This window comes from Platichthys flesus, chromosome 23, assembly GCF_949316205.1.
Source record: "Platichthys flesus chromosome 23, fPlaFle2.1, whole genome shotgun sequence".
NCBI lineage: Eukaryota > Metazoa > Chordata > Actinopteri > Pleuronectiformes > Pleuronectidae > Platichthys > Platichthys flesus.
In genome coordinates, this window is record NC_084967.1 from 4,953,287 (window position 1) to 4,980,542 (window position 27,256).

General features: G+C 42.8%; 1 protein-coding gene across 1 annotated transcript; it reads right to left on the reverse strand.

Annotated features, from left to right (window-relative positions):
* Positions 1 to 27,254, reverse strand: zgc:162331 (uncharacterized protein LOC793007 homolog). Its single transcript, XM_062382979.1, has 7 exons — positions 27,131 to 27,254; positions 16,453 to 16,504; positions 15,258 to 15,810; positions 3,762 to 3,953; positions 2,897 to 3,050; positions 2,598 to 2,783; positions 1 to 1,705 (listed from the first exon to the last, which is right to left on the reverse strand). Exons 3-7 carry the CDS (start codon positions 15,553 to 15,555, stop codon positions 1,369 to 1,371), a joined length of 1,167 nt encoding a protein of 388 aa, XP_062238963.1. The 5' UTR covers positions 15,556 to 15,810; positions 16,453 to 16,504; positions 27,131 to 27,254; the 3' UTR covers positions 1 to 1,368.
* Between the last annotated feature and the right edge of the window lie 2 nt (positions 27,255 to 27,256).

Sequence of the window (27,256 nt, forward strand, 5' to 3'; positions counted from 1 at the left end):
TGTTGAACTAAACTATAATCTCTTTATTGAGCTTTTTATGGCAGTCTCGTTATTATACAACAAGCAGTACAAGAAATATCTAGGACGGTCGGTCCAAGACGTTGAAACACCGCCCCTTCAAAAAAATATGATTTGTTAGTGTCTATACTCAAGCTCTTCTGTTAAATATAAAAGCCCCCGTGTAAACTAAAGCAACAGTAAAGGAAGCTCACACGGTTTTAAATGCTCAAGATGTAGATAAAAAAAGAAAAGTTAAATTAAGACGAAAATCTGAAGTTTAGATTTCAAGTTATTTTATAGGTCGTCATATCTCTCATGGCTCCTCCTGCTCAAACTTGACACATTGCTTTTATCTGCACTAAGCTTTCATCCCACAGCAACTGACCAATGTACATTTTCAAAATTTTAAGTCAATTCCAAAAATCCGTTATTTTCTGTGGGAAATCTGACATTATCTGAATATATCCTGGGCTCAAACTGGACATAACTGATTCAATGTGTGACAATCATTTGCAAATATAAATCTGCCCGGTCTTGATTTCAAGTCAGAATTTGAGTCTTATATTTTCATCATGTTCCTAAACCCATTTGAGACTATGCCAGAATCTATATAATATTGGTACTGCCGACCATGAGACGTGTCTTTGTTATAAATAATGATGTGACAGAATGAGTTAAACTCATAGCAGCCAACGGAGGCATTTCACAGTGCTGCCGAGTAATCCGGATCGTCAATCTAGTACAACTGATCAGAAAAGTGACCCAGAAGCTTTTTATTACATCACACATGCTCTGTTCAAAGTATCTATCTTTATATCAAAGATATCCAATCACACAATAAATATCAACTATTTAAAAAGTCAGCATGTCCATGAGCTGTCCAACCAGTGGCGGCCATTGATTGAAGACCTCCTCCTCTGCGGGTTATTTTCTCTTGAGCGTCAAAAGGTTAAACTAAATTAGTACAACTCGTCATGTCCCTTTGTCAACAGGCTACATGAAGCTGACATCTCTGACGGCTTGAAGAAAGCAGGGCTTCTTTGGAAGAGCTCCTCTGGCAGAGTGCAGCAGCCGTAGTAGTTCAGTAAGAATTAAGGACAAAGAAAACCCTTCAGTGTTCAGTTGCTTGGGATCCAGTCCAAACTGCAAGCATGCGGCAAAACAGAGAGGCGTCTACGACTGGCTGTGTGTCCATGTCTGCACTTTCCCATCAGGTCTGCTTATGAAAGTTGCATTTGCAGCCTTCAGTGTGAGAAAACAGAGATGAGGAAGATGGAAAGACTTCATGTGCCTCCAGAACATGCCTGCAATGCTTTCTTCCTGGGTTTTCCTTCACAGGAACGTCACAGGGCTATGTCAATGTGATGGCTACTGCCATCGCCGCTGTGGTACCGGGTTGGGGTGGGGGTAGATGGGCGCCGGTGCTGGGTGGGGGTAGGGGGGCACAGCTGTGTTGGGGTTCGGTGGGTATGTTGGGGTCGGGTACTGCGCCATGAGGTGAGGCTGACTGCTGGGGCCTGTGTGGGCTGGTGAGGAGGCGGTGGAGGAGGAGGTAGCGAGGTGTAGGTAGAGAGGGGCGGACGGCGCCGACGGGGCGTTGGGTGCCGTCGGAGTGGGGACCCTCTGCAGGACCACGTGCGGGTACAGCTGGGACTCGGAGCGGTAAAGTCCAGGCAGGGAAGCCTTCAGCAAACTCTCCTGACTCCTGAAAGAGAGAGAGGCGAGACTTTTCACCATCAACGGAAATGGAATTAACTGACATTAGAAGAACGTGATAACTCGAGGAGACACCTCCTGTCTGCGGTCTTGAAAAGGTATGCAAAAACCAATGATCTCTTTTTCCATCTTTCAGTACCTCCTGCCTTTGGTTCTTTATCCTAGCCCCATGTGCAGTCATATTACCAAACCCTAACATCTGGAAAATACTGTTGATAAGGCGGCATGGTGTTCCAGAGCTTAGCAGGTCACGGACTTGACAACAGGCCAGGGACTTTCTGCGTGGGTTTGCATGTATTCCTTGTGTTTGCCTCGGGGACTGTAGGAGTGAATGTGAGTGTGATTTCTTGTGTGTCTCTTTGTCAGCTCTGTGATGGACTGGTGACCTGTCCAGGTTGCAGCCTACCTCTCACCCAATGTCAGGTGGCATTGGTCCAATCCCCCCAGAGACCCCCAAATGATAAACGGTATAGATAATGGAAGAAACTGTCCAGACAGATTTTTGGGAATGGCTAATTTCCATAGACAGCTGGACACTGTGGTGTTTTAGCAAATGTTAATCAAACATATGGACAAAGATGTCAACTTGGAAATACACAGAGATTTGAGAGCTGTTGGTGATAAGGTCTGGTGGAAGAAAAAAACGTGGTCTCTGCAGCAGACTATAAAACATCATGTCCTGCGCGCAGACGCCGCCCCTCGCCTGAATGTTCTAGACCTTTTCCTGTTGTTGTGCGTCTGATGTGACATATGAAAGACAAACTCCAGAACATGTCTGGACCCAATTCTCTGGACATTTACCCTAATGTCTGAAAATGTTCTTAAGCGAGACAAGTGACCTGGCAACAAATTTCTTCAAGATGTGAGTGCTGTTGTTCTACCTCTGGTATCCTCTGTTCTCGTATCCCCCGAGGCTTCCGGTGAGGTAGAGGGGGCTGTCTGGAGCCAGGCGGGGGTTCACCCTCTGAGACAGGTGGAAGATCTTGGGAGGAGGGAAGGCCTCCCACTCGCCCTCCTCTCTCTCCAGCCAACACTCGCTGCGGCGGGACGAGTTCTTCTCCCTGCGCCTGTGGAGGGGAGACCTTTATCAGTCGGAGAACAAAGCCTGGTTGTGACGGAGACGCTCAGCTGCAGGGGTTCTATTGAGGGGCGTCTTTCAGGTTCTCTCTCCACCCCCTACCTGCTCCGGCCCTCCTTCTTGGCTCGGTCCCGGCCCGTGCGCTCTTGCAGACAGCAGATGAGGAAGGACAGGGACATGGCGAGGATGACGATGCCGCTCACCACTGACGCTAACACGGCAACTCTCAGACCTCGGTCCTCTGGCCTGGGGATCGCTGATGAGTGGAAAAAGAGACTGTGTTTCAATGTATCCTGCAACAGATCCCAAGCAATTGACTAATATATAATGATATGTATTATAACACATTCATTAACAGTTAATGTTCTGTATTTATATAGAGCTTTTCTAGTCTTGTTGACCACTCACTATTTAAAATACAGCCATTAAAGCATTCACCCACACATTCATACATCCAGCACTTATTTCTATGAGGGGCAATCTAGGGTTCAGTAACTTGCTCTTGGACACTTCGGCATGATTGGGAAAACTGGGATCAAGCTGCCGACCTTCTGGTTGGATGACGACCGCTCTACCCCTCAGCCACATAACATCACATTATCCTTTTCCTTTCTGGGTGAATTTCTTTGTCTTTGTCGGATGATATGACATCACATTTCCAACACCTACAAGTGATGTTTCTAGCCCCTCTTGTAGTTTTCTACTGTTCTCAGGCCTTTTTCCACTTTGATTCTCTACATGCAGCTTGATGCTGATTTCACAGGACATGTTTGCATGTCGAGAGGGAAAGTTAGAAGTGTTCTCCGAGCACAAAAAGGTATTTACAAGACCTGATCTCATGCATAACCAGATGTGAAAAATGAGAAACACAGACATAGCAGTGGAGGAACCCTTCATACTTTATATTCTAACTTTCCAAAAAGGCTTTCGTATTATTAAGTCCCACTTTGCGTGAACCTGCTTATACCTTCGCAGACAGGCAGGTAGTTGCTCCACTGGGGTTTTCCTTTCCTGACGTTGCAGTAGATCTTGTCGCTGCCGACCAGCTGGTATCCCTCTCTGCACCAGAAGGCCAGCACGCTGCCGACAGACACACCTGTGCCACTCTCCACGTAGAAGGAGCCCCGACGCGGAGGCATGACGGGGATACAGGACAGTCCTGAGGAGAAACAATGAAATGGTGACCTAACAGATCGACAGAGAGCTGAAGACATCACTGAGGAGAAACTTGGGTTCTTGTACACAGTCCTTTTTCCCCTATTGATGAAGTTAATGATATCTGTGCTACACCTGATGTCTCCGTGTTGTTGAATTAGTCTAGCTGAAGCTCAGAATTATACATCTTTTGGAATGGCATATGAATATAGACCCTTGTAGCTGTTATTTTCAGAATCCATTTAAGTTATTCATTGTAGTCGAAATGGGCATAATAATCATGCTGTCAATTTGAACTCTGCAGTTGGGATTTGAGAGTTCAGTTGAGCAGCTGTGTACCAGGTGGTGGAGCGGGTTGTCCCCTGATCACAGGGATGGCTGGTTTGATCTCCTGCGCCTCATCTTCATGTGCCTGTGACACTGAACCCAAACTTGCGTCACTTGTGAAAAAAGCAACTGCCAGATGAATGGAATGTACGAAGTACTAAATAGAAAACAGCAATTTATTATGTGTATATGTATATTATTGTCACAGAGGAAAGAATTTGACCTTAAACCCTTTTGTGTAAGTTTTCATAATTGAAAAGAGCAAAAGGGTTCAGATATAGAATTTATTTTCTCAAAAGGATGCTGACGATGCCCCCTCCTCTTCCAAGAGCTTACACATGTTTGATCCCCATAAGCCAGGATGCTTTAGGGTTAGCGGTCACTCATTTCTCTGTGTAGAGGAATTGTTTTTGATTCTCATAGTATAAAAACTTTAGTAAAGAAAAAGAGTAAACTTTGAAAGTGAAGTTAGGATGTCGTCACTCTATAACGACCTAATGGAAGATAAGTGCTCATTTAATCATTTCAAAAAAACAGCAAAAAGGACTTTCCATCGATAAAAAGCTTAAGAGTTAAATTTGGCTTTTCTATAAAAGACGTCTGATCGGTGGATAAAACCTCTTTGATACGGAGATTTACAGCTGACAGACTCTGAATATCTGGCTGTGACGTCTCGCTGCAGACAATGTAGAGGATTTCAAACTCGTCCATTACCTCTCTCTAACCCCTTCTCCTTTGTCCCTGTCTACTTCTCCATCCCTCTCGTCCCTCTCTTTCTTCTTCTCTTCCGCTGTCTTGTGAGACCCGCACTCATGCATGGAGCGTCTTTTCTGAGATTATAAGTAACACTGGATCGCCTTCAAAGAGAGGCAGAGACAGAAAGCCCTATTTTTATCCTCCTTATGCTACAATGAGCCATTTCCTCTGAGAGGTCTCGTGATGCAGCAGCTGCTGAGGCTCTCAGGAAATCTCCGGTACACAAACCGCTTACTGCACCAAACATCCCATGTTCACTCAGATACACTGCTAGTTATGTCAATAAGCAAAAAAAATACCCTGTAATGCAGGGGGTTGACAGGGTTATTTTCCAATACTGATGACTCAGCAATTTCTCATCCAGATGCTGGGTTTTCTGTTTTTCACTTGACTGACTCATGCTTTGTTAGGAAGTGCAAAGAACTGTATTGTTAAGTAAGATGCAAACCAACACAATGTCAAAATTCCAAAAATATGGGAGTGGGATCCAGGAGTTGTGTGAAAATGACACTACGCATATTCTAAAAAGTGAATAATGAAATGTTTTTAAATATAAAAATTGCGGATTGCTTAAAAATGTATTGGATAAATAAAATTACAGCTCACTGCTAATATGTTTTAATGAGTAATGGCATGGGAAGGGCCTTGCTGTGTCATTATTAGTGTAATCTGTGAGTCAGCGAGTGTGTGTGTGTGTGTGTGTGTAAGAGAGAGATTTCATCCCAGTATAAAACCCTGTGAACATGCAAGCTGCTCCGTGCTGATTAGGAACGACAGATGGGAGGATTTCTGCAGAGAGGGAGAGGATCCAGTGATCCTGTGTGAAGACGACTGCAACCCTTCCCTCACATATATATATATATATATCCCCACAAATATACACCGAGGCAGACATGTGCGTAATGGGCACGGTGCATGGAAACAAGGACAAGCTTTTCAGAGGAGAAAGTAAAAGCTATTCTTTTTCCCACCAGGAATGCTCATACCCCTGCTATCACACTGTGATCAGCACCTTAGCTACAAGCTGAAGAGAATACTGAAGCATTTAGAGATGCAGTTGTTCAAGTTGCTGAAATATGAAATAAATATTTTCCCAAATTCTAGCTTTAAATAACTGCGCTCTACGTATATGAAAAATGAGTTAACGTAGAAATGCCCTTTCTTCTGTTTTGAGCACTGTTCACCGGAACCTTTCGTGTCAGGATCATAGAACAGCCAGATTCACAAGACTGTGACCAAAGTGATATTGTGCCTGTCGAGTGTCCCAGCACGCACAATATGTAAAGCTGCTATAAGGAAGGGCATTTAGTTTTAAATAATTCAAAAGTGCTGCTTTTCTGTCGGGCTACAGTCAAATCCAGCATGTTGTCCTAACAGACATCATGTGACGTGCGATGAGGACTGGACACTCCAGCACGAGTCTGTTTGTTCATCTTTGTCTTCTCTGAAACAACATTCTATATGAAATACAACAGTTTGTGCTGTTCTACCAGAACCATGAGCTACAATGTCCAGGAGAGCTGGGGGATTGCAGAGTTTGGTTATAAAACTCTTATTTTCTTACTGTCATCAATGCTTTAATGTTTACCAAGAGCATTTGAAGGGACTTAGGGGGCCCCAGGCAAAGGGTTCCATGGGGTCGAAGCTCTTGGCAGGAAAGCTATGGTAGAGGGCCTTGTTAGGGGGGATTCTGACTGTGGTGATGTTAAAGTCTCCCTAACATAGATGATCTTTGCAGTGGATCAGATATTCTCAGGGGGCCCCTCTCAGGTTGGGGGGGGGGGGGGGGGGGGGCTGACAATTGCCTGCTTTGCTTTGCTACACCCCCTGCTGTTTACTGTATGTCAGCTTGTGATCTAGCAAACAAATGAGCTATTAAATGAACCGTGCTGGAGCAACCACACACAAACACAAACTCCCACACAACACACATGCGCGCACACACACTCTGCCACTGCCTGACAAAGAAAAAAGCCTTTCGCTCTATAAAGGCAGATGAAATATTGAACATATTACGTGCAAGTGTGTGTGTTTTAAAACTTGTTTTTTTGGCTCGCTGTTGCCACGCCGCAACAGGAAACTCTTCTCTATTCTTACCCTTAACCCTGCTGAGGTAGCACCACCTCCCAGTAGTAAACAGAAAACTAAACAACGACACCGGTGTGGAGCAAACCATCAGAGCACCCCCAGAGGAGAGACAGAGATGACACGTGTGTGTTAGTGTTGGTGTGTTGTTGACTTAACTATAGTTTAGTTCAGCTGGGAATTGTTTGTATGCACACAACGACATCGGTCTATGAGAACTAGTCTTTGTGTGTGCATGTTGACTCTGTGCTCTATTTGCTCAGTCCTGTTGATTCGCTCGCATTCAGAAAGCTTCTCTATCACTGTGGAAGCTGTGGGTTGCCACTGGGGGAGTTCAGCCGGCAACAGGGCGCGAAAAACACCTCTGGACCAGCCGACCTGGCAACCCCGCACGGCCGTCCAAACATCCCCTCTGCTGCATTCGTCTGTGATCCCCTCTCCACTCGTCTTTGTCAGGGGAGCACTCGGAATAGTTTGTGATTAAATAAAGATTAGGCTCTTTGCATTAAAGATTTAAACACATACACACACACACACACACACACACACACACACAATGGATGTACCCATGCCCTGCATACATATACAAAGTGTATAGATCTTGTGTGACATAATGCACATCCACAACCCAAAATGTGAACTCTTCAGCTTCATGAGGCTTCAAGTTCAATAAGTGATCACTACACAAACATTGGGAGTGAGTTACAACCAAGTCCAACTCCATTAATTGCCACGAAGAGAGAGAATGATCAAAAGCAGTGCTTAAAGTAGAGACAGGTTTAAATATTTAATATTCAACATTTCCCATAATGCAAATCAGTTTCGTTGGACTCCTGCTGCCTGCTTAACACCTTTTGCGTGTGCAGAACAAGTAAAAGGAGCTTGATATTAAAGTCGATGTGGTGTCCCTAACGTCAAAAGAGCCTCAAACCTCCACATGCAGATGTAAGCTGAGCTGTGCACAGTCAGTAAATAGACACAAAGGATGTCACAAATATTGTTTGGACATTTGTACAGGCAGGGATAGTTGAAAGTTTCATTGAAATTAATGGATGCAATCGTAAATCTTGTTTTCCACCATTTTGAGTCGATTTTCTCAACATTTTATTTGCAGAGCGGCTTATATTTTATTTCTCCATGATCTGTTTAATGCGTCCATCAGCACTTTTTCCCTAAATCTGAAGTGAGCTGTGGAAGAAACAGTGCTGAGAGTGAACAGTAGAAGGTGTGGGTGGTGAAACCTAAGGAATGGGCTAAATGCACAGTCACGTTTCTCTGGTCAAAAAAACCTGTTACACCCACCTTGCTATTGTCTGGGATGGGAATGGATACATTCAGCACATACCCACTGATAGAGGTATATGGCTGTGTCCTTTTATACAACACTTAATATTTCAGTAGAAATATTGAAATATTCAATAGAAATATTGAGTGGTGCAGCTTTTATCCTCTCATCCTCAGAAAATATGCTGAATAAGGCATTTGAAGCAGCCGATGTGTGTTTGTCTGTGAGTGAAACCCATTGAGCATTAACTTCAACCTCTTATTCTGAGGGATTTCCATGTGGAAGAAGTGGATACTTGTTTTCCTTTGAAAAAAAGGCAAAGCCAACAAGAAATGAAGAATTTGATGAAAAAAAGAAACATAAACCAGCTCGGAGCTAGATGTGAGCTGAACACACTAAAGGAAATACTGCGTCTCCTCTGTGCTCGGCCAGTTTCTCCTGGATGAGCAGTGTTTGAAAATAAACTTCATCTTTACCAGGCAGGGAGAGTCTGAGTGGAAGTTGATGAAAGATGACTTGGCTCACTCGCTTTTTCTCGTTCATCTTTGTGTTCTTCTTCTTCTTGAGTATAATATTTGCTTAGTTCCCTCCAGCTGTTCTTTCTTTGATCTGAAGTCGATCCCAAGTCGTGGCCTGCCAGCACCTCTCAAGCTCACTAAGGCCCAGTACACAACTGTTATTAACATGTGGTTTTCGTGATCCCATCCCAAGTGGACAGCTTTGAGTGAATGTGTGTTCACACCTGGCACTAAAATGTGACCCCATCTCATCTTGTCATCAGATCTGGGATCAGATCTCACCTCCTGTTCTATATACACACACATTCGTTATTTCTGTTCACTTACGTTGTTTTCATGGAGGTGCTTTTAGGGGGATTTCACCTTGTAGCCAGACCAGTGTTCTCTCCATGCTCCACAGGGTTAGGGTTAGGTAACCCTTACCAAAGCTAGCTCGAGCTACACTTTTACCGAACATGAGAAAAGCCTCAGTCTCCTCATTTAACATCTCAAAAACTGTTCATCACATCACACTTGGCATGCGTATTGTCAAGGAGCCAAGGAATTGCCAAGTTTTAATGCTCCCTCCATCTCTGTCAGATATTTTCTTATGTACAAATACTTCAAACACTGAAAAATATCTCCAATTATGTTAAATGCTGTCTTTTCTCATCAATGTTGTAAATATTCTTACAACATTGATTTTTATTGTTGACATGCTCTGCTGCTCGCGGCATCTAGTGCACATCTGTTCGTCCTGGGTGAGGGATCCCTCTCATATGGCTCTCTTAGGTTTCTGGGTAATTTTCCTCGTCGTTTTTCCTCTCTCTTGCTTAGGGTTGAGGACGGAAGATGTCGTATCTTGTTGAGCACTATGAGGCATATTGGGATTTGTGAATATACAAATTATACAAATACATTTTGATTGATTGAGTTCTCTTGACAATTCCTGATAGAAAGCTGCATGCAACATCACCAAAGGCCATGGCCCATTACAGACAGGCCCTGCATCAGGACCATAATACTTCGTTTGTGGTTTTGCATGGCCCAATGCACCAACCAACCATTTGGACGACATTTTAGAGGCGTGTGTATCTCCCGCAGGCTGGTTACTCTCATTCCGTTTGCCCTTTAGCTGTTGCCACCCTGCGTCCACCACCAGGCGTCTTTGTTCAGTTTGTGGGGCTAGCTTTAAGCCGTGGGAAGGTAATAATGAAGTTGAGCCACTGCCAGCAGCCATATTGGATTGACAGGCAGGAGACAGAGGCAACTCTTTGTCTGAAGCTCACCAAGTCCGCAGAGCTCAGGAGGGACGATAGCGTGTGTCATGGACAGAATGTGTGAATGCGGCATCCCCGCAGAAACTCCTCTTCTGGGCGCTCTGTGTTAGTTAAACTTTAATAAATGTTGCATTTTGCAGATTATAATACAATCAAATTACCCACTGCTCTTATAAGGAATGATGAAGAGTATAGATTTACTTTAAAGCCTCCAATGATTCCATGAAAACAAACTCAGAAATACACTGGACTCCACCTGCTACCGCCAACGTGTGCATCTGTATTCCTGTGTGCTAGCGTGTCATTAACAGGATTTCTTGCACTAGAAATAGCCGGGAATAGACAAAGGTAATTGGCTTTGCTCGTCAGTTAATCAGATTACCGGCATTGTAACGTTATACATTCACGTTTTGGGCTTTTGACTGACGATATTATCTCAGTGTGAAGAAAAAGCCGCTTATTGTCATCGTGAAGTAGATGCTGTATTTAAAAGTGAACATTTGTTTTTCTAACAGAAGTAGAACAAGTTTGGAATGTTTAGCCGCTGGGAAAAACAAGGACTTTGTTTGAAGTTGTTGACTACATGCCCCGCTTTAGTCTCCTGTGTTTTCTTTTGGAGGGAACATAAGAACATAACAGTCCCTTTGCATAAGGTAAAATGAGCCTGTTACGAAGTGTTTGTGGACAAAAGAGTAAAAAGATAAAGTAGTTGTACAGAAACAGAACACGTCTATAAACAGGATTCAAATGTAAACTCTTGTTTGGTTAGATTAAAAGGCAGACTGCCTGCTAAGTAACTGATATATAGGCCTTATTTAGAGCTTAACACTAACAGTAACTCTCACACACCCTCTCGAGGTTAATAGGTTCTGCTACTGTGTTAATGGATTTGCTAAAGCTGAAATCTCTGCTGCCCATCAGCAGCTTTCCAGCACCTGAACAGGTTATATTTATATAATAAGTGTGAAGGTGGACGAATTTACATTATTTACATTTTGATCCAGTTTTTATTCTCCGAATGTTTTATTTCTCTGAGACTGTCAAAACCCTGCAGGAGTAAGTTTGTTGCTTTTCTCCCTTCTTCATCTCTAATTATCTGCATTTCCATGATAATTCTGTTCTGATCAATAATAGATAAGATAGTTTGGAGTGTTTTTAGAACTTTTAACATTATACCTGCCTAATATCTCTATACTAGCCTGTAGTTGTAAGCATTTTCGTGTGATTGTAACAGACGACCTGTGTTTCATGCCTTGTTGTATGTCTGAGGTTGCATGACCCTTAAGAGTTGCCGTAAGTTGGCCACAAGCTGTTGTTATTTACAAAGTTCTGTTTTGTACATTCATAAAAAGAGGCAGTTGCTGATTGGCTTTGAATACGTCTCGTCCCGTTTAAAGCATGGCTTCATTAGCGCTCAAGTCATGGAAGTACAACCTCACAGAGCTGTAAGTGTAGACTGTCTTGTAGATTGAGTTTTACTTGCTTCTTGGTACTATTTGTGTGTACTGTTTGTGTGTACTGTTGGATATATTGATATACTATAATGATATTGTTGTGAAAGCTGTATGAAAGTTTATATTTTAAATGGACTCAACAGAATAGATTAGATGAACCTACAGGATGTGACAAGAGTTACAATTGTGTGTGTGTGAATCCAGTCCGAGGTCAAATGAGGAGCACCTGAAAATGAATGAATCAATAGCAGATCCCTGATCAGATTACTTCCAGGAACGGTCTGCAGCACAGAATTCCTGGACGAGCTGCATAATAAATCAGGGCTCGTATTGACAGTGTGAAGCCCTCCGAGGGTCGGAACCTTCACACATCAGCTTCACCAGTTTTATCGATTTGAAAAGTGTACGTTCAATAAACAGGTGTTGGGTAAAAGGTAACAGGCTCAATGAATTTACTGTTTAAATAGTCCGATAAAAGGATTGGACACAAGCTACAAGTAATCAGTAAAGAAGTGAAATACAAATGGAGTTGGCCAATGGAAGATGGAATAGTTGCTAAACATGGTTAAAAAGTAAAAAAATACCAACCTACTTGACAAATACTTTTAACTGTAGTAATAAAGTGATGCAATAGTTATGGATAAGAGGAAAAAAGGAGATCAATTAATTGATTTAAAGGAATGTTGACATCTCTGAATGTGCGCTTGCTGAATTAACAGTTTAAATAGATAAATATAGATAAAACTAAATGTATATTTGAAATCTAGTCTCTGCACCGATAGAAAGCTTAATTCAAATTCAACCAAACCAACATTATATGGACAGTTCATTTGTATGAAAAAAATGTTCCAGCAAAATCCACTTTTAAATAGTGAATGACACATTTGACCTTGACAGGTGATACTGACCAAGGGGCTATGGGGCGATAACAGAAAAACTGGTTAGAAACCAAATCTTCCCTGTTCAGAAGCCCAGCGCGCACAAAAGCCTTCTATATTTAACCAGATTTATTTAGATTTTTTTGTCCCATAAATGTCAACTGAGACTGTTCTCGAGAAGCTGACGTCCAATACGCAAACACGGTGCTGCTGCTTTAATCCAGACCTGAAGGGAAGAAAGAGGCAACCAGGCCTGAAATATGGTGGGAGAAAAAAAAAAACTAAGCTTTTATCTGCTAATGCGTCTGGAAATAAATAGTTCGCAATGTCACACAGACACACACGCACACACACAAACGCACACACACAGACTTTGCTTTTGGGTAAGTTGATGTTAATCACACCTCCTGGATTTTTGAATTGTGAAAGCTCTCTCACATAAACATTCTGCTCCGGCGTAATTCATGCATGTGGGGCAATGTGGCAAGCCAGCTGATCACCTGTGTGTGTGTGTGTGTGTGTGTGTGGGTGTTATTAAAGTATAAAGTGCTTATTCCTGCCCTGTCAGACACACAGCTGCCCTTATGAAACAGGCAACTGTGTTGTTTATTCTCTAAACCTTTAAGAAGATTGTTGTCGTTCGGGCCGAAGGCATTTCTGATTGTGTGTGTGTGTGTGTGTGTGTGTGTGTGAGGGAGAGAGAGAGAGGCACGTGAGGCATTTCGTCCCCTGCTATAGGCTATTTATGATGCATGCACGTGAGGATATGTGCTCTGTGAGTGAGAGGGCAGGCGAGGGACAAAGAGTAAATGCTGGAAAAAGAGAGAGAAACATTGGCGGGAGATAAAGGAAGAAACGAGAAGTGACGGACAGAGAGAGAAGAAAAAGCAAAGTGTGCAGACACAAAGGGACAGGGGAAGAAAAAAGCAATTAGCGACAAAAGAGAGCGAGATCAGAAAGAGGCCGACGAAAATAAACACAGAGGAGTGGGAGAGAGCGACATTTGGACAGAGAGGAGGAGAGAAATAGAGAGAGCGAAAATGGACAGAGGGAACGGAGGAGAAGAGAAAGGCAGCTCATGCGTCAGCAAAGGAGAAGTCATGCGAGCGGCGCTGCAGCTTTCTCTTCAGGCTGAGCAGCTCCGGTCTGGACATAACAAAGTGTCTTAAACTGCATCACCTACTTCCACAGCCATATGCCCACCATGAGCGTAACACACAACAGTGCACGTGTACTTGTGAACTAAAACATGATCTTAAAAATTATACACGACTTACAAACGTGAGCTCAAACTAGTTCCCGAAAACTAAAAAACTGAGACTCAAATCCTCGATCAGTTGTTTGAAGAAGTAAAAACCAGTCCAGCAAATTCATTCGTACCAAAAAGATAAATGATGCACACTGAGAAGCATGTGTATGTTGCACTGCACAAGCACGGACACACACAAACACACGGATTCCCTTTTAATCCGAAGCAAAGCGGAGTGGATGCATGAGCTGTTTGCACAAACACCAAGTGACTTCCCAGGCCGACACTCGCATGCTGTAGAGAACAGCAGCCCGACTGAAACAGATGTTTACTTGCACAAAATCCGACTCAGTCACTTGAGCTCACCACCTTCTCATAGTGTGTGGATTCAAAACAGAATGGAAGGGTCGGGGTGTTTCTTAGATGGGTGCTCGAGCAAGAAAAATGCCCAATCACCCTTGATTGAGTCCATGGAAACACTTTCAGCAACGTGCTTAAGATTTGTTCTATTTGCAATGTGAAATTGGGGCAACTCAAGGCTTCTTAGCGGCTTTAAAGTTTTGCCAAATACGTTCGGAAATCCCGGTCCTGTGACAAACGTCTTGGAATCGCGTTCACTGCTGCGGTTCTTTCCACGATCTGAGTTATACTTAGGTTTGGGGCGAAGGGCAGGTCAAGGTCAAGGTTCGCATGAGACGCTGGAGTTAAAGGTCGGGTTCAGGTTTAACTGAAAGGGAAACACAAGTCGACGGAGGAAACCGACTTTGACACAACAGATACTTATTAGGCTGCAATGGCTCTGGTTTATATGCCCATAAGAAGACATGTAGTGATAATATCATTAATGTAGATAAAATATTTAAATAACTGAATGATGAGGAAATAAATCAGATGAGGTCAGAAAGTTGAATCGGTCAGAGAGTCGTTTATAACATGTGCAGTTCTTGATTTCACCGACTCACTGGAAGTCAGTGTGGAGTTTAATCTGGCGTGTGTCGTGTGCAGTTACAAAAAAAATCATCATTTAGTTTGATGTAAAATGAGGAAATTCAAAGGAAAAGCTTTTTTCTAAAAAGAAAAATGCTTAGACCCAAGAGTTAATTAATTTGACATAAGCCCTTACTAGCTTAATGAATTTATAGACTATGCTATTAGTCAATTAGTCAAACGAATACAAGATTCATTTTTTTTTTTTTTTTCACTATTTTAAAACATTATTTAAATGTATTTATTTACTTAAACGCAAAAATATGTTTCAGTTTTGGAACATTGGCCATGATTAAAGATGGTGATGGACATTTTTCACATTTCTAATAGTGAAAACAATTTCTAGATTTTTCACTAAAATAGACGCTTGAATCTTTGATTATGAAAATAGATGTTCGTCTCAAAATCTGTCAACTTTTACAAAATATTTCTTGTAACGTTACAACTTTATGTGTACAGTAAAACAAATTAAAAAGGAAGAAACAGCGGGTGATTGACAGATTCACTAACCTGTGTAATTGCTGGTGATGCTCTGAGTCTGCATCTCTGTCACAGCCTCTGTCACAGCCTCCGTCTGTGCCTCCGTCTGTGCTCCTGCCTGCGTCTCGGCTTCAGTCTGCAGGTCCGGCTGCAGCTGCACAGTCGTGCCGGTCCAATCCTCCGGCAGCGACATGGCACCGGTGCCCTGCGGGTCCTCTGTGCCGAGTGAAGTGCCCTCAGCCAGGACCAGTGCACAGAGCAGGGGCCACAGCAGCATCCAGAGGGGGCTGCTGGGGCTCTGACCTGTGGGACCTACTTTGGGGGCCATGGGGTTAGTTGATGAAGAGGAGGCGTTCTGAAGGAGGAAGAGGAATTCACAGCCTCATGGTCAAAATAGGGGGGAGGGGGGGGGTTCTTTTAAGGGAAAGTTTTCTGCGTCCTTCTTCTCCTTCTTCTTCTTCTTCTTGTCCCTCCTCCTCTCTCTCCTTTCTCCTTCTCACCTGTCCTCCTCTTCTGTCCTTCTTTTTCCCCTCACTCCCTCGGTGGAGAGAGGAAACCCCCCCTGGCGGTGCTGCTCATGATGCTGCACGGGAGAGACAGAGATGAAGTGAGGGAGCGTGCATGTGTGTGCACTCGGATGTGCATGTGTGCGTATAAATGTGGAAGATCCAGCTGTAATCTGCCCGCTCTCTGCTCACTTGCTGTCGAGCCTACTCCTCGCTCTCACTCTCCCTGCTCTCTCTCTCTCTCTTTCTCTCTCTCTCTCTCTCTCTCTCTCCCCCCTCTCTCTGATCCCCAGCTGGGCTGACTGAGCTCTTGCGTAACACTAACTCATTCGCTGAGCTGTGCTGAGCTGTAACTCATGCAGCCTTAAGTCCTGATATTCTCGGTCGCAGCCCTTTCCCCCCTCGCTGCCCCTCTCGCCCAGTGTTTCAGTGGATTGTATAGAGGCCTCATTCCCGGGGATCAATATTTACTATTGAGCCACTGCCTCATGGGAGATCACACACATGAGATAACAAATGAACGGCACCAGGCTACGAGGAGGTGAGGAAAGATTGTGGTCGCCCTGAACTGAACTCCCAGCAGAACAGGAGGGAATCAGAAGTGACAGCATGGAGCTTCTGATTCAGTAGAACCAGCTCAAAGTGCTGCCGCTGTGCTCACATGTTTCTGTCACTGTGAGGCCTGTGTGGACATTGTTAGACATTGTACAAGCACCCACCTCCTGGAACGTCTTCCAGGCAGAAAGTGGTCGAACAGCGAGGACAGCCGGCCTGGATGGAGGAAAGAAAACAGGACGCATAAATATGTATTCATATTTTTATGATATAGCTGTATACTTGTACAAAGGTGTCCTGGAACTCACTCACAGCATAAAAAAACTGCACTCATATGGTATGGTGGCTACGAAACACATGGTAGTGTAACTTAGGGCTGGAGGATATGGGAAAACATCATAATTCGAATCTTTACATCAAGATGCAATTGTCATGTGTGTTAATATTGAGTAATATCCCAATTTAATCACATGGTTTGTGAATTTGGCAAGAAAGAACAGGCAAACTCCACCACGGGCAACGGAAAAGGAGTCTTCATATATCTATTATCTAATATCCCTAATGATGGAGGTTGCTTCAAAACTGAGGCCAAATCAAATATCAACATTTTACAATAAAGTAATCTATCTTGAAGCTGCCATGTAAATGCAGTCGTTCACATCCACAGTGAAGTATAAATCCAGGCTTTCTCTCGGGGGGGCTGTGGGTCTCAGGCTCAGTTTAACATGCTAAGAGAGGGATAAGCGGGTCAGTTGAGGTCAACTCTCCATGACAGGTATATCCTCAGCAGCCTGTAGCTGCTCTGTAAACTCAGAACACACAGACCAAGAGTTCATTTCAAGTCCCAATGTAACAATTTGCTTTTACAAATTTTTTTTCACAAATCCCTCATTTGTTCTCCCCACTCGTGTTTTACCTTGTGGACCCTCTTTCACCGGGGGAATGTATCAACACTGCACAGAAACAAGCGTTTGCAGAGAGTCATCACATTACGCTTGTTTTCACAGTCTGTGTGAAAATAAATGTGTGTTATCCCCTAAAACCTTCTGTTTAAAATACCGATCCTGGCATGTTGTTGGAGTCTGGTGAAGCTCTACCCAGGCCACAGATTTGTGCTGTGGTCAGTGCACTCAGAGGAACGAGCCAAGCGTCCAGCCACAGGGCTCAGCTGATTCCCTGTAAATATTCTCAACCCTTGTACCCCCCCAGTGCAAACTGAGCTCAGAGGATGGGCACTCGCTCTGCAGGGCCGACAACACTGGACGACAAATAAAGTCACAACGCAACTACTCCTTAATTTCATACTTTCTCTTATTACTCACATTCATCTAGCTCAATTCTCTCCAGTTGATTAAATCACCTGTATCTTACATATTTTACAAAGGGGTAATTGCTCTACAAGCTTGAGTCAGGGGTACTGAGAGGGGCGGGGTAGGGGGGGGGGGGCTGCAGCACACCCTTTTGTTGAGGGGTTGTAACTGCAAGGCAAAAGGTTTACAAATCAAATAAAAATGATGATTTAATTTAATTGAACTCAACACGGCTGTTTCTGAATCTGCTGCGTTTTTTTGTTTACACTCATCCATGTGGTTAAAAACGTGAATCCAGTACCTGCCTGCCTCCCCCCTCCAACTCTGAGTGAGTGCACAATCCCATGTTGCGTGCGTGCGTGTGTGTGTGTGCTATGACACATGTTAAGGCTCAGGTGTAACACAATGAACCGGGCAGCTCTTGTTGATAGCCCAGTTATCAAGAAATGTCCATGCAGAGTCGTGAAGAATTGATGCATGTGGGACCAGAAAATAGGAGATAGAAAAGAAAGTAGGTAGAGCTGGAGAACGACTGAATAGTGAGAGAGAGAGGAGCAGAGTGAGCGATTGCAGGAGAGCAGCAGGGAAACGATCGGAGACGGAGGGAAAGAAAGACCGATTGACACTTTGAGACTGAGAAAACTTTGATTTAGTAAATGTTGGGCCTCTGAATGGGGACGTGGTGGGCTCCGCGGCTGAAAACAACATTATTTACAGGCACAGCTTTGCCAAAGTGGACACAGGAAAGGCTTCAAAGTACTGATCCAAGATGTTATTTTGAGACATCAAATTGTAGCTGCAACGTTTTTATAGTAAAAATACACTCATCCTATCAGTGTTAATCAGAATATAGGGCTGGGACTGAGAAAGCTAGTTCCAGATACCAGGGTTTAGCTGATTTGGGGAACTGATCTCAGGAAATAGCAAAATTCAAGAGAGGAATGAGTTAGCACTCAGTCCTCAACATGTGAACTGTTACTCTAAAGTAGCACTGTTCAATATATAATGTGCAATGTGAAAAGTTAAGGGACGAACACACAGGGAAACTGTCACATCTAAGGATCTTACTATGCATCTGCTAAGCATCACAACTGGAACGTTGAGAAGCAAAACATCTGGATATTTTCAGACTGGTGGAAGACAGAAAATATATAAAAGAAGCATGATATTAGAATTTTATTCAGCACAAACATGAATCTAAATGAATACTAATGCTGCTCTGTAAATTATGAATAACAGTGAAACCTGAAGACGGACACAGACAGAGTCTGTCCAACTCTCAGCAAAGACGCAGACAAAAGCATTTTTTCCCCTAAAATGCCAAACTGTTCCTTTAATTTTGAAAACCACCATAAAACATGGATGTTGAGTGACATTTCCTTCTGCTCTTATTCTGCTTTAAGTGATATTTCATGTTTTTCTTCTTATTGTGTATCTGTACACTCACTTTGCACATGCTATTTATTATGTGAAAAGACATAACAGCCACGAGGGCACTGTTGCTGTTGTCATGATGGTGATGGGACACTGTGTTATGCTGTCACATGGGACTTTATACAGTTTGTACATGTACAGTACACTTTAAGTAAATTGGGGTGAAAAATATACACCTGGCTCTTTGTGGTGTCAGTTTACGTTAAACGTGATAAACTGAAATGACAGTGAACGGCCTGAATACTAGGAGTATGAGATTTAGTGCATATATAAATATAATAATTACATATAACAATATAATTAACTTCATTACTTACTTACTTGCTTCACTAGCTGTTTTCACTATGTCCCATGTATCAGTATACATTAGTATTGTATTTTTTATATATATCTGTATATTTATCTGCTCTGATTCAAGTTGTACCACAGTCAGACATTGATAATCAGTGGCTTATATACACAGCAGAATCAATAATACATGGTGTCTTTAATATGCTATCAGCTGCATTTCTATCATCAATAAACCATTGCCACTTTAATTATAAAAGACACTATAGGCATAACGGGTGCAAACAACTGGGAACTTTGCTGAGCTCACCCTCAGCCTCTACCCTGCAGTTTGCATCGTGTGCTGCCATGCTGGATGGGGACGTAAGTCTACAGCAACAGACAGGGTTGGACGTCAGACATTTAAAGGAACAGCTGCTGGTGTTATACTGGTATGAGTTCTATTTAGTCACAAGGGACTAACACTCATTACATGTCATTTAGCTGATGCTTTTATTCAGAGCGACCTCCAATTAGTGCATTCAGCATCCCTGATGGGCCAATCATGATTCAGCATCTTGCCCAATGACCCTTCCGCACGGGCTGGGATTCAATCTGCCGACCTTCTGGCTGGAGGATGACCACTTCACCCTCTCAGCCACAGCCGCCCCCTCGTGAGAAGGATTATGGGGATTAAAGAAGCAGCCGGGCAGATGTGGCTGAAATTCACATTTGAGCACATCGCTCTCAGTTTTTTTGTCCAACTGCAACGTGACACTGCTGCTTACTGTTGAAATCAGTAAGTGTTGATAAAATAGAGGAATAAAATGTAGCTGATGTAGACAGTTATAAGCAACATCTATATTCATGTGGAGTCATGTCTCTGGTCAGGTGACAATTGAAAGCTCCATGTTTACTCTCTTTTGAGCTCAGTTTTGTTCTCCACCAGCTCAGAGCATTGTGTTAGGCTGTTTAGCAGCTCAACTGTGCTCACCAGCTAATTACTAAAACTGCCTGACTGCTGTTGGTTGCTGGGCAGGTCACTTCCTGTAGGTTTATCAATGCTTGAGTGAATCAAAGCAATTGATTTTTGGTCGAGACTCAAAAGCTTCGACCAAAGTCCTGGTTTTACTTTAGAGGTCTGTAAATACCAAAGTGTTTCCATACAATCTCTCAACACGCTACCTTGAAATAATCATATAATTTTACATTACAGGTCAAATGGAAAGTGATCACTTAGACTGTATATGACAATGGCCGACATGACTGGTCAGATGCCTTTAGACAGCTACATGCACATATACAGAGCAACGATTCTTTGGAAAGCTTTAACCTCTCAGCTCCACCAGCAGAGTCCGACAGGATTCATGTTCCCGTTTGAAAAGTTAGATGATGGTCTCAGGCCGAGGTGCTGCTGTGTCTGCTTGTTAGTACAAGAGACCTCTCTCCCAATACTACACAATCATTTGACCCATTGTTCATATATTAATATCGACTGCAGCTTCAAGGAAGAAGCCTTAAAAGTAGGCCAAGGCAAACATAGTGGGTTTAACCCTTCTCATGTTTTCACTTGTACAGCTGCTTTAACCAGGAAGCTCAGTGTTTGTAACAACGTGCAACATCACTTCATGACAATGTGTTTCCTCCTCAGCCACACAGGGGAAACACCGGCTCATTCTATGTTCACATGAGCAATACAGCTACACATGCATGTGCATTGAATGAAGTATGAGGGGTATTAAACACTAGACGTCTTGTCTGTCACAGTACACACACACACACACACACATTCACAAACACTGAAGAGCCTTTGTCACTATCAGCGTTATCCCTAATGCGACATCTTAGAGCGCATTAAATACTGTTATATAATAGAAAACACAGCACAGTGGCAAACACACACACACTTTGCACTTTTTGTCTGTATCGCTCTTTACTGTATTCATGCAAGTATGTGTGCTAGTTGTTGTGTGGGTGTGTGTATTTGTATGGTTCATGCTGTATAATACTGTCCCTGTACATATTCACCCTGTGTATGAATTTGTATATCTACATATGCATCTGCAGCATTGCAGCATATAAAGCCGATAAGCAGAGCTAAGTGTGAGAGCACATGGTCACACAGGAGCGGGGGACTTTCCTCTAACGGGAGGTTAACAGAGGACAAGACAACGCCGCTCACCGGGGTACAGCTAATCTCTGGCAGCAGCTCAGATGACTGAGATCTGCAGAAATTCTTGTGAGGAATCAGGCGATAATGAGGGCGGGCCTAAGCAAAAGGCAGCTCTGATTGGACCCTGGGTGTTTGGAACAGGATTCACTGCAGTGCCCAGAAAGCCCCGGCTCGGACACTTTGAGAATAAACACCCAGTCTCTGATGAGTTTAAAGCTGTTCAAGCAAATACAACAAACACCCGACTGTGCCATGAATGAGCTGAGCTGTATGTGAATGTAGCATAATAGTTCTAACTGGACGAATAAACATTAGCCGGTGGTGGAAATCCCAAACTGAGATTGTCCTCCCAGTTAAAGGAAGTCGTTGTTCCAGATGTTATGAACATGAAACAGAAAACCTGACCTCATGTAACCTTACCGACCAAGAGAGTTAAACATCTGTTGATCAAAATCTTTTTTGCATACCACTGGTCTTCCAAAGCTTTTTCATTTATTTCATTAGTTTCGTTATTAGTTATTTGATAGAGAGCTGTGAGCTACTGCACTGCCTACTGGTTTAATAGTGATATTTACTCACTGGTTACTCTCACTGGTCTGGGTGAACATTTTAAAACAACCCTCAGCACGGTGGGGTAATGCAGACTGAAGGATCCTAACTGATTGGACTCATTCAATTCTTAATGAGAGTATTTTATTTAACTCCCAAGAAGACTCCAAACGTTCCTCAACCCCCGATAGGATCATCGACCGCACCAAATCCACAGTACCTGTCACATCCATCCACGTCCAGCCTCACTGGCTCCTGGTCAAACAAAGATTATAAGATCCTAATGCTCACCTTTAAAGCCCTTCATCACCTGGCTCCTCCTCCTCCTCCATCCCTACACCCCTTCTCATGCCGTGCACTCTGCTCTCTGTCCCCTGGTTACACTCTATGGGTACGAGAGCCTTCAGCTGCTCTGCACCAGGACTCTGGGACATCTCCACCTCACGCCTGCCAGCTGGACTGGACTGTTCACATCACATCTCAAAACACATCTGTTTAGGTCTGTTTACACTAAGTAGCACTCCTCTTAATGTCATATATTAGCCCTGATGCAGAACATGTTTGGTTTTGGTCATGAGAATGTTTTTATTCACATATTTTTTAAACTGACAATTACAACCTGCACTATGCCATGCCTTTTACTTTTACTCTACCTCCTTATCTTCAGGAACAACAAAGTATCTCTCTATCTCTCTCTCTCTCTCTCTCTCTCTCTCTCTCTCTCTCTCTCTCTCTCTCTCTCTCTCTCTCTCTCTCAGAGAAGAGAAGCAGAGGTCAAAGGAGACCAGGGGGATTTGAAAGGTAGGTACGTCAGACCATGGCTGAAAGGCCACTGGTTCAAAACCCTGGACCAGCTGGAGAATAATCCTCCATCAGGAAGCATTGCTTGCTTGTCCTTTTTGTGTGGGTTTGTTTTGGATGAATAATTACTTTTTTGCAGTTGATGATAGATTTTTAAGGAAAAAAAGGCACGTCTACATGTTCTGGTCAAATAGGAGATGAGGAGAATTTTAGTGTTGCCTCAGAATACCTCAATCTTTTTTAGTATCAGTATGAAAAATAAGTTTACATGAAGTTATCGATCGAAACTGGGCCATCACAGCTGTGGAAGATTGTGATACATGAACAAAATACAAAAAAGAAAAAAGGTGAAAGCATGGAAAACAAAAGTTTGAATTTAAAGCAAGTGTAATCAGGGTTTACACACACACATCGATCACTCCTCTTGTGTCAACACAGACACACTGAGCTGGTTGTAAGTCTGTACTCGGAGCTTTGGGTGACTTCCCGCAGCGTTGACGTTAATTTGGGAGGCGAGCAGCAGTGGCAGATTAGAAATAAGCAGGTAGACTGATAAACACAGGAACATGGAGCGACACTCGGCGAGACCGTGACCCCTGTAGCTCGTCTGATCTTCCACTCAATAACCACTCAGACAGTGATGAGCTGCAGTTGTTCCCAGAAAGGTCGGTGAGAGGACAGCAGCTCGATAAAGGTTTTTTGTCACAGCTAGATTCATCTCCAACTGCAAATGTGTAAAGTTGAAAATTCATAAATTGGGATTTCATAAATTTCATAAATTTATGAAATCCCAGTTGATTTAAAAGGTTAAAGTGCTGTGAAGCATAAGAAATAAATGGATTTAGATTTGATTCCCAAACTAAAGTGTGTTTGTGTCTGCTTGTGGCTATGAGTCTGTGTGTGTGTGTGTGTGTGTGTGCATTTTTGGATGTGGTTCTTAATCTGAGGTTAGAGTTTACTGCAATCTGGCACCACAGTTCTATTTACATTATAGATATTTCACTAAGCTCTAATCCAGAGAGGATGGCTCCCTCTCCTCCATCAGCAACAACCAGCAAAGTGCCCGAAGAGCCAACATTTAAAAGCTCACAGACGATAAAAAAAAAAAACATGTCTGACATGGAAAAGGGAAGGTACCCTGAGGAAAATAAATAAACTTACTTAAAGTACCAACCTGTTTGTATTAAAAGTTTCTAAGACCACACTTGATGATATAATTGACTTTACATTCCTATTTCAGTTCTATGAAATAGCTCAAAACAACAACGCTGTCTTAACTTTAACATCCTAGGGAGGGATAGAGAGCCATCTTGTGGTTACCAGTAGTTACTGCAATTTAACCTTCATTCAATTTGCCTTACTGTGACTCATTAATTAATTAAATCCATCTATATTAAATTATATTGAATTACATAAAGTCGTATCCCTGTCTATGTTCACCTTGCAAACACTTGAAACACTGGTTTTACTCCAAACCACCAGTGAAGTCCAACTGCCTCTCCTGGGATATTGTATTAGAGGAATTGTCTTTGTATTAAATATGTTTTTTATTTTGGTTTATGATCGCATAAATATAGTGCCAACATTTGCGATTTTTTAAATATTGTTTAAATGTGAGTTTGAATGGTTTGTCTCTGTATGTCCGCCCTGCAATACACTGGGAACCTGTTCAGGGTCAGGGTTTACCCCGCCTCTTAGCTGGGATTGGCTCCCTGCCCTCAAGCAACCCCAAAAGATAGGCAGTATAGAAAATGGATGGATATTATCATTATAATGCTCAAACCTTAAACACATTATCATATAACACAAATCAACACTTGCGTCATTACCTTAGCTACGACTTTGTTAGTAAAAGTAGCAGAAACTGTAAACTTTGCCCCAAAACACATTTAGACTTTGACTTTTGCAAAAATGCACATGCGTAGCAAACCTGTAGTCAAGCCAATTGTATGAGTTGAACTAATGAGCCAAGGGAATCACGCTGCTGCTGGTAAACAGTGTTCAGCACCACAGTTGGCTGGACAGCTCCTCCTCAGGGTCTACGACAGTATCCAACATGGAGTCACAGGTTCCATGTTTTTTATGAAGCTGCACCACAAATCAAATCCACTTAAAACTTGAGGGAGGAGCTAGAGAATTAATATACACCTTCTGAATGAAGGAATCACTAGCTTCACCCAATGAGACGCTCTGCAGGCAGCAGGCAGTCAGAGTGAAGGCAAGCACTACAAGTGGGTGTGGACCCTAGGTGTGGCCAAAGGTAGAAGTTTTGTCTATCTTCTTCTCTCTCTCTCTCTCTCTCTCTCTCTCTCTCTCTCTCTCTCTCTCTCTCTCTCTCTCTCTCTCTCTCTCTCTATCTTTCTGAGGACAGTCATAGGCATAATGCATTTGAAAGCCCCTAATCCCTGACCTAACATTAATTCTAACCCTAAACCATAATTATTAACCCTAAAATAAGCCTTTAAAAAATGTCCTAACTTTCCAAAAATGTCCTCATTCTGCACACACAGAGAGAGAGAGAGGGAGAGAGAGAGAGAGAGCGAGAGAGAGAAAAAGAGAGAGAGAGAGAGAAGGAAAGAAAAACTTGTGTGAAGTGTGAAAACATTGAAAGTTTGTACACATTTTAAGAGGTTTAGAGAGACTTAGCTAAAAGAGATTGGGTTACACAAGGTCCAAAGAAGAATAGACACACACATTCACACACACACACACACACACACACAGGTAGATTTAACTTTCAGACCAACCACATATCCATATGTTTGTGTGACTTGCAAATTCGATTGTTTTCATACTTGAGCTTTAAATAGTACATTTCCTTGACTCACGTGTAATTTCAATAAGTCTCATTTCCTCTTATCCCTTTTCACACATTTCAGCAGATTGAGCGGATAATCCCTGCAAACGTCTCCTTCCTTTTAGCAGCAGCCAGGATTTTTGTTTGCTTGCAAAGAAGCAAATAATTAATTCTCATTACACAATGGAGGGACAAGCTGGTTGGTTGTTTGTTGAGTTGAAACGCTGCTCACACTGCATGTGAACATTTGTCAGGTAACAACCCACCACAACGTTTTAAATACACTTCTTTCATGGAACGTCCCCTGTTTGGTAACTTCTGAATGAAATCTGTTCCTTGGTGATAATTGTTTTAACAATTTGTGCATTTCTCAGTTCAGAAAGATAAAGATAAAAGCAGCATCAAAAATGCAACAAACTCTACATGTGCTAAAAAACAAGCCAGACAAGAATAGGTTTTGAACTGAGCCCAAAACCTCCAGGGTCCCCATAAACTGAACTTGTTGGTTGACACTAATACACACTGTCAAACAATCATGAGTCAGGTTCAGCCGTCATGACCTTTGACCCCATTTTTAAAGAATCAAATAACTAATTAAAACCAAAACAAGAATGTTTAATTACCACCCGAAGTGAAAGAAACTATCTTTGAGAAAATGTATTTGATATGTGCTTAGTTTAAACCATGTCCCTTTAGCTAACATGGAGGATGCCAGTTTTATATGCCTATACTGCAGCCAGCCACTAGGGAATAATCAAGATATATTAACTTCACTTTTGGGTTCAATGATCCATCTCTAAGGGACCCTCTAGAGGCTCGACCACCAAAGGAATAAAAAAATGTTCTAAATTCTAAATTCTCTACCTCTTGAAGTACAGATCAGCACTTACTAATTAAATCCAACAGGTGGCAGTGCAGCTTCAAGACATTAGGAGCTAAATTCATTATAGAAAACTATTATTTTACAATGGCATTAAAATAGTTTTACGCACACACACTTCATAGCAACAACCTGTTATATTTAAGTTTTTGTAAAGTTTCTTTGTTTTATTTTACAATATATTTTTAATTAATATATATTGTTAAAATCTAAAATTAGTCGTAATGTGAAAATGTTTTTAAAAACTTTACTTTATTTCCACCTTATCTAGATAATATTCCTTTAGAGAGCAACATGCACACACCCACGCCCTGTGCAAAACTTTACTCACCCCTGATTGGTGGAGCAGAAGCCAATGAGGCTTGAGCACACCAGTGGTTAATTAGCATATTTAGCCATCGTAATAAAGGTACAAGCGGCCTCACCTGATGTTCCTGAAGGCATCACACACACACACAGACGGGTTGGGAGGAGAGCTGGACCCGGTGGAAGCCACAGCTCAGTGGGGAAAAATAAGTTCAAGCAAACTAACCCACCTCACACACACACGCGCGCACACATACACACACACGTCCGCAGCCTGTGCGTAAAAGCGCACAGCCAAGTCCGGACCTCTTTGATACGGCCTCACCTTCCTCCCTCGCTCCCACCTCCAGCTCTCCAGGGCCGGTGGTGCCTTGACGCTACCCCCGCGCCTGGGACTCCTCACGCCCGGTTCTGCTGCTGAGTTGTGGCCGCTCCGATCCAGAGAGCCGGG

Bases quoted from the DNA above. Each gene is read 5' to 3' on its own strand.
- zgc:162331 (XM_062382979.1), bottom strand. From the start codon at position 15,555: ATGGCCCCCAAAGTAGGTCCCACAGGTCAGAGCCCCAGCAGCCCCCTC. The intron at 2,784-2,896 runs GTAGGGGGTGGA...TCCCCTCCACAG, and splicing joins AAGAAGGAGGGCCGGAGCAG to GCGCAGGGAGAAGAACTCGT. The intron at 1,706-2,597 runs GTAGAACAACAG...TCTCTCTTTCAG, and splicing joins GAGAACAGAGGATACCAGAG to GAGTCAGGAGAGTTTGCTGA.